Raw genomic sequence first — 7834 nt, 5'->3', positions numbered from 1 at the left:
ACCTTAAACCTAAACCTCTAAGTCTAAAATAACCCGTGTCCTCTTGGGGACCTGGGAAATGGGAAAGGTCCTCACTTTCCTTGTTTTACTATCCTTGTGGGGACCTTTGGGGATTTCCGGTACCCATTAGGATATTAATACAAGCCAACACACACACACACACACACTATGTTATTCTATCCTCGTGGGGACCTAAAATGTATTTACATTAAAAAAATCCTATTTTCCCTAACCCCTAAACATAACCCCAATCTAAAAACTAGAACTAGAACTAACCCTAACCCTTTACATTTACCATAACCCTAATTGTAACACTAATGTTAACCCTAACCCTAAACCTAACCCCTAAGCTTAAAATAGCCTTTGTCCTCATGAGGATGGGGGAAATGTCCTTGTTTTACTATCCTTGTAGGGACTTTTGACGATTTTAGGTTTAAGAACAGCCCACACACACACACGACAACTTCACTTACTTGACTTGAGCCTCGGCCTGCATGAAGATAAACTCCCACTTCCTAGTGAAGGCTCTCTGTAGTCTGGCTAGGTTCTCCTGATTAATGGAGAGAAGGAGGGGAGAGAGAGAGGGAGAGAGAGGGAGAAAGGGAGAGAGAGAGAGAGAGGAGAGGAGAGGAGAGGAGAGGAGAGGAGAGGAGAGAGAGAGAGAGGAGAGAGAGAGAGAGAGAGAGAGAGAGAGAGAGAGAGAGAGAGAGAGAGAGAGAGAGAGGAGGGAGGGAGGGAGGGAGGGAGGGAGGGAGGGAGGGAGGGAGGAGGGAGGGAGGGAGGGAGGGAGGGAGGGAGGGAGGGAGGGAGGGAGGGAGGGAGGGAGGGAGGGAGGGAGGGGAGAGCTTTTTACAGTGTTTACAGTCAGACAGTCATATTGATGGATACTATAATCTACGATTTTGGACACTCCAGGCCTGTGTCCCACATTTTCTTATAGGCCCTGGTCAAAAGTAGTTCACGATATAGGGAATAGGGTGTCATTTGGGACGTAGAACGAGACTGGTACCTACTGCCTCATAATCACATCACACCGGTACCCACGGCCTCATAATCACATCACACTGGTACCCACGGCCTCATAATCACATCACACTGGTACCCACTGCCTCATAATCACATGACACTGGTACCCACCGCCTCATAATCAGCCAGCTCCAAACGAGTCTTGTTCTGCATGGTCCTCTTGCACAGATAGATAGCTGGAGGAGAGAGAGAGAGAGAGAGAGAGACCTGAGACTGAGCCTTTTCAGTGGTTCTGTAAAATCCTTTCCCTTCAATCCACCCATCCCTTCCTCCCTTCCTCACCCTGCATCGCTCTTACCTTCTCTTCTCTCTCTCCCTCTCCCCACATCCATCCATCCATCCCGCTCTCCCTCTCCCCATATCCATCCATCCATCCCACTCTCTCTCTCCCCGCATCCATCCATCCCACTCTCCCCATATCCATCCATCCATCCCACTCTCCCTCTCCCCATATCCATCCATCCAGCCATCCCACTCTCCCTCTCCCCATATCTATCTATCCCACTCTCCCTCTCCCCATATCTATCTATCCCACTCTCCCTCTCCCCATATCTATCCATCCCACTCTCCCTCTCCCCATATCCATCCATCCATCCATCCCACTCTCCCTCTCCCCATATCCATCCATCCATCCCACTCTCCCTCTCCCCATATCCATCCATCCATCCATCCATCCCACTCATCTTCCATCCCTCCAACATCTCCCCTCCTCTTCACCCTCTCCCGGTCCTAGTCCCTGATTATATTTAGTTCCTCCCTGCTCACCCAGGGAGGTGTCCACTGGAGCTGAGTAGTCTCCTGATTGTGACTGCTCTGAGAGCTGTGAGCTATCTATAATGTTCTTCGGGAGTGATGGGTGACACTGTCCTATAGGAGATGGTGTTATGATTTCTAGCCCCTTCAGTGAAGGACTCTCCACCTATCACAGAGCTTTGATTTGAAAGGGAATTTCTGTTCTACCATTTCTATGGACTTACCATAGTCTGTGTTCTCTGGTTCCCAGCAGTTAGAAGGCCAGAAATATGGAGCCTGAGGGTCAAGTGTGGGAGAAGTGGATAGAAGAGGATAGGAGAGAAGGAGAGGAATAGAGAGATGTTTGGACAGAAGAGGGGAGGAGAAATAGAGAGGAGAGGAATAGAGAGATGTTTGGACAGAAGAGGGCAGGAGAGAAGGAGAGGAATAGAGAGATGTTTGGACAGAAGAGGGCAGGAGAGAAGGAGAGGAATAGAGAGATGTTTGGATAGAAGAGGGGAGGAGAACCAGAGAGGAGAGGAATAGAGAGATGTTTGGACAGAAGAGGGCAGGAGAGAAGGAGAGAAGGAGAGGAATAGAGAGATGTTTGGATAGAAGAGGGCAGGAGAGAAGGAGAGGAATAGAGAGATGTTTGGATAGAAGAGGGCAGGAGAGAAGGAGAGGAATAGAGAGATGTTTGGACAGAAGAGGGCAGGAGAGAAGGAGAGGAATAGAGAGATGTTTGGACAGAAGAGGGCAGGAGAGAAGGAGAGAAGGAGAGGAATAGAGAGATGTTTGGACAGAAGAGGGCAGGAGAGAAGGAGAGGAATAGAGAGATGTTTGGACAGAAGAGGGCAGGAGAGAAGGAGAGGAATAGAGAGATGTTTGGACAGAAGAGGGCAGGAGAGAAGGAGAGGAATAGAGAGATGTTTGGATAGAAGAGGGGAGGAGAACCAGAGAGGAGAGGAATAGAGAGATGTTTGGACAGAAGAGGGCAGGAGAGAAGGAGAGAAGGAGAGGAATAGAGAGATGTTTGGACAGAAGAGGGCAGGAGAGAAGGAGAGGAATAGAGAGATGTTTGGATAGAAGAGGGCAGGAGAAGAGAGGAATGGAGAGATGTTTGGACAGAAGAGGGGAGGAGAACCAGAGAGGAGAGGAATAGAGAGATGTTTGGACAGAAGAGGGCAGGAGAGAAGGAGAGAAGGAGAGGAATAGAGAGATGTTTGGACAGAAAAGGGCAGGAGAGAAGGAGAGGAATAGAGAGATGTTTGGACAGAAAAGGGCAGGAGAGAAGGAGAGGAATAGAGAGATGTTTGGACAGAAAGGGCAGGAGAGAAGGAGAGGAATAGAGAGATGTTTGGATAGAAGAGGGCAGGAGAGAAGGAGAGGAATAGAGAGATGTTTGGATAGAAGAGGGCAGGAGAGAAGGAGAGGAATAGAGAGATGTTTGGACAGAAAGGGGCAGGAGAGAAGGAGAGGAATAGAGAGATGTTTGGACAGAAAAGGGCAGGAGAGAAGGAGAGGAATAGAGAGATGTTTGGACAGAAGAGGGCAGGAGAGAAGGAGAGGAATAGAGAGATGTTTGGACAGAAGAGGGCAGGAGAGAAGGAGAGAAGGAGAGGAATAGAGAGATGTTTGGACAGAAGAGGGCAGGAGAGAAGGAGAGGAATAGAGAGATGTTTGGATAGAAGAGGGCAGGAGAACCAGAGAGGAGAGGAATAGAGAGATGTTTGGACAGAAGAGGGCAGGAGAGAAGGAGAGGAATAGAGAGATGTTTGGACAGAAAAGGGCAGGAGAGAAGGAGAGGAATAGAGAGATGTTTGGACAGAAAAGGGCAGGAGAGAAGGAGAGGAATAGAGAGATGTTTGGACAGAAGAGGGCAGGAGAGAAGGAGAGGAATAGAGAGATGTTTGGATAGAAGAGGGCAGGAGAGAAGGAGAGGAATAGAGAGATGTTTGGACAGAAAAGGGCAGGAGAGAAGGAGAGAAGGAGAGGAATAGAGAGATGTTTGGACAGAAAAGGGCAGGAGAGAAGGAGAGGAATAGAGAGATGTTTGGACAGAAAAGGGCAGGAGAGAAGGAGAGGAATAGAGAGATGTTTGGACAGAAGAGGGCAGGAGAGAAGGAGAGGAATAGAGAGATGTTTGGATAGAAGAGGGCAGGAGAAGAGAGGAATGGAGAGAATGAAGGTATTATTGAGAGGTGAAAGGCATGGGGACAATATTAAAGAGGCAATCATTTACAGTAAAAACATTTGTCATTTTGTAAAGATATTTACACTGAACAAATATATAAATGTAGCATGTAAAGTGTTGGTCCCATGACCTGAAATTTCCCATAATGCACAAAAAATGTATTTCTCTCAAATGTTGCCTACAAATTTGTTTACATCCCTTTTAGTGAGCATTTCTCCTTTGCCAAGATAATCCATCCACCTGACCGGTGTGGCATATCAAGAAGCTGATTAAACAGCATGATCATTACACAGATGCACCTTGTGCTGGGGACAATAAAAGGCCACTCTAAAATGTGCAGTTTTGTCACACAACATATTGGCACAGATGTCCCAAGTTTCGAGGGAGCGTGCAATTGACATGCTGACTAAAGGAGTATCCACCAGAGCTGTTTCCAGATAATTTAATGTTAATCTCTCTACCATAAGCCACCTCCAAAGTCATGTTAGAGAATTTGGCAGTGCCGGCCTTCGCAGAGCACATATATGGCGGGTGGTTTGCTGATGTCAACGTTGTGGACACAGTGCCCCATTGTGGCGGTGGGGTTTGGGTACGGACAAAGAACACAATTGCATTTTATCGATGGCAATTTGAATGCACAAATTGCAGAGATCCTGAGGCCCATTGTCGTGCCATTCATCCGCCACCATCACCTCATGTTTCAGCAGGATAATGCACAGCCCCATGTCGCAAAGATGTGTACACAATTCCTGGAAGCTGGAATTGTCCCAGTTCTTCCATGGCCTGCATACTCACCAGACAAGTTACCCATGTAACATGTTTGGGATGCTCTGGATCGACGTGTACGACAGCGTGTTCCAGTTCCTGCCAATCTCCAGCAACTTCGCACAGCCATTGAAGAGGAGTGGGACAACATTCCACAGCCCTCAATCAACAGCCTGATCAACTCTATGCGAAGGAGAAGTGTCGCACTGCATGTGGCAAATGGTCACACCAGATACTTTCTGATCTTTGACCAACAGATGCATATCTGCATTCCCAGTCATGTGAAATACATAGATTAGAGCCTCATACATTTATTTAAATGGACTGATTTCCTCATGTGAACTGTAACTCAGTAAAATCTTTGAAATTGTTGCGTGTTGCGTTTCTATTTTAGTTCAGTGTAGTTGATTCAACAGAAATAAATATCCAGTAGACAGCTTTTCATTTGTCATGCTGCGAACGCTTCCGAAAGAAAACAGCATTTTCTCTGTTGTTCGTTTTTTTTTCTTCACTTTGTCGTTCTGCTAAACAAATTAAATGCTAATAACTTGTACTGTGGTTTATCATTATAAATTCAAAACACACTCCACCTCCTCCCCCTTAACTTTCACCAGGGTGACAGGTAGCCTAGTGGTTAGAGTATGGGAGCAGTAACCGAATGGTTGCTAGTTCGATTCCCCAAGGTGAAAAATATGCCGATGTGCCATTGAGCAAGGCACTTTACTCCAATTGCTCCAGGGTTACCATGATCCCACTCTCTAAGGGTATCTCAGCGAGCGTTAGAATGTGCACACAAAAAAATTAAACACATTTCTAGTTCACATGTGTAAAATAGGACAAGTATAAGCACTCACAGATGTATTATTATTCACAGACTTGTCTTTACGTCCCTTCTTTAAGAGGAGGAATCAAGGCCTGCATCGTTCTCTCCAATCATTCACTTCTTTAAGAGGAGGAATCAAGGCCTGCATCGTTCTCTCCAATCATTCACTTCTTTAAGAGGAGGAATCAAGGTCAACGCCTGCATCGTTCTCTCCAATCATTCACTTCTTTAAGAGGAGGAATCAAGGTCAACGCCTGCATCGTTCTCTCCAATCATTCACTTCTTTAAGAGGAGGAATCAAGGCCTGCATCGTTCTCTCCAATCATTCACTTCTTTAAGAGGAGGAATCAAGGTCAACGCCTGCATCGTTCTCTCCAATCATTCACTTATGTTATTCAGCTTTCTGACTGGCTGGCTGACTGCTGTGAAGGGGATGCGTTCCCTCCACGTAGGTAGGAGGTGAAATGTCATCAAGTGCATCCCAAGTGGCACCCTATTCCCTATGTAGTGCACTACTTTTGACCAGGGGCCAATAGGACGCACAGGGCTCTGGTCCAAAAGTAGTGCACTACACTGTACATGGAATAGAATGTTTTGTTTTCCTTCTGTGAAGGTCTCTGAGCCTCCTGGAATGTTGATCTGGGATCAGTTTGGCCTTTAAGATCACAATGAATAACATTATGTGGATTATAAAGGGAACCTGATCCTAGATCAACACTGCTACTCTGAGAGGCTCTGTGTGAATAGAGACCCCCTTAACTGTTCTCTCTGTGGGTTCAGTTGTGATAAATATTTCACAGGATATTCCACCATTCATTATTAATGGGGGTCACAGACCCCCTTTGTAGAAACAGAGGAAGTATCTTAGCGGGTGTGGTGTTGTTTTGGATTTGGTTCCATGAATTAGAAAGTAACTGCTACTTTACAGTATATTTGGGGTGGCAGCGTAGCCTAGTGGTTGGAGCGTTGGACTAGGAACCGAAAGGTTTCATGTTCAAATCCCCGGGCTGACAAGGTACAAATCTGTCGTTCTGCCCCTGAACAGGCAGTTAACCCACTGTTCCTAAGCCGTCATTGAAAATAAGAATTTGTTCTTAACTGACTTGCCTAGTTAAAGAAAGGTTCAATTAAATATTTGTCCCTCTCAATCAGTCAGATTAATGCAGGGAAGCACTGGGAACATTCACAGAACCATGTAAAAAAAAATTGAATCCCTCCTTATCTCATTTTATCTTCCTTCTAACCTTATACAGTCATAGCTTTATATGGTGGTGCCCACCTAGAAGCTGCCGTATACCCTTATATGGCCACCTGGAAGCTGCTGTATACCCTTATATGGTCCTACTGCCTACCTGGAAGCTAATGTATACCCTTATATGGTCTTACTGCTCACCTGGAAGCTTCCTTGTAGCCTTATATGGTCTTACTGCTCATCTGGAAGCTGCCTTATAGCCTTATATGGTCTTACTGCTCACCTGGAAGCGATAGAAGGATCCATCATCTTTGAGTGACAGGACGTGATCAGAGATGGGGAAGAAATATCCCTGAGCAGCAATCAGACTCCCGATGTGCATCGCCTCAGCTACAGGAAAAGGATGGAACACAGTCAGTGACTTACAGTACTTATAATTATAAACTGGGTGATTCGAGCCCTGAATGCTGATTGGCTGACAGCCGTGGTATATCAGACCGTATACCACGGGTATGACAAAACAGTTATTTGTCCTGTTCTAATTACATTGGTAACCAGTTTATAATAGCATTAAGGCACCTTGGGGGTTTGTGATATATGGCCAATATACCGCGGCTAAGGGCTGTATCCAGGCACTCCGCGTTGCGTCGTGCTCAAGAACAGCCCTTAGCCATGATATAATGGCCGTATACCACATCTCCTCGGGCCTTATTACTGGTTTATAACGGATTCATACTTTACTGAATGCTTATTAAAACTTCTTAAGGATAGGGGGCAGTATTTTGACGTCTGGATGAAAAGCCCAAAGTAAACTGCCTGCTGCTCAGGCCCAGAAGCTAGGATATGCATATAGATAGAAAACACTCTAAAGTTTCTAAAACTGTTCAAATAATGTCTGTGGGTATAACAGAACTGATTTGGCAGGCGGAACCCCGAGGACAAACCATCCAATTGAGGTCATTGGATTTTTCAATGCTTTTCTGCGGGAAACCCGATGTATTAGGACCCAAATTGCAGTTCCTATGGCTTCCACTAGATGGCAACAGTCAGTTCATAACAGATTCATACTTCACTGAATGCTTGTTAAGATGTTTCAGCTTTT

At 45.9% G+C, this 7834-nt stretch overlaps 1 protein-coding gene across 1 annotated transcript in view; it reads right to left on the bottom strand.

Annotated features, from left to right (window-relative positions):
• Positions 1 to 7834, bottom strand: part of LOC109880910 (regulator of G-protein signaling 6) — a gene marked incomplete in the record, with an annotated part of 146119 nt that overhangs the window by 16048 nt on the left and 122237 nt on the right. The window contains 4 exon segments of the mRNA XM_031800998.1: positions 474 to 550; positions 1138 to 1202; positions 2004 to 2055; positions 7016 to 7122. Of these exon segments, the coding sequence (XP_031656858.1) occupies positions 474 to 550; positions 1138 to 1202; positions 2004 to 2055; positions 7016 to 7122 (301 nt within the window).

The sequence above is a fragment of the Oncorhynchus kisutch genome, linkage group LG21 (genome assembly GCF_002021735.2).
Source record: "Oncorhynchus kisutch isolate 150728-3 linkage group LG21, Okis_V2, whole genome shotgun sequence".
Taxonomy (NCBI): Eukaryota; Metazoa; Chordata; class Actinopteri; order Salmoniformes; family Salmonidae; genus Oncorhynchus; species Oncorhynchus kisutch.
This window is presented reverse-complemented; position numbering and strand designations above follow the sequence as displayed.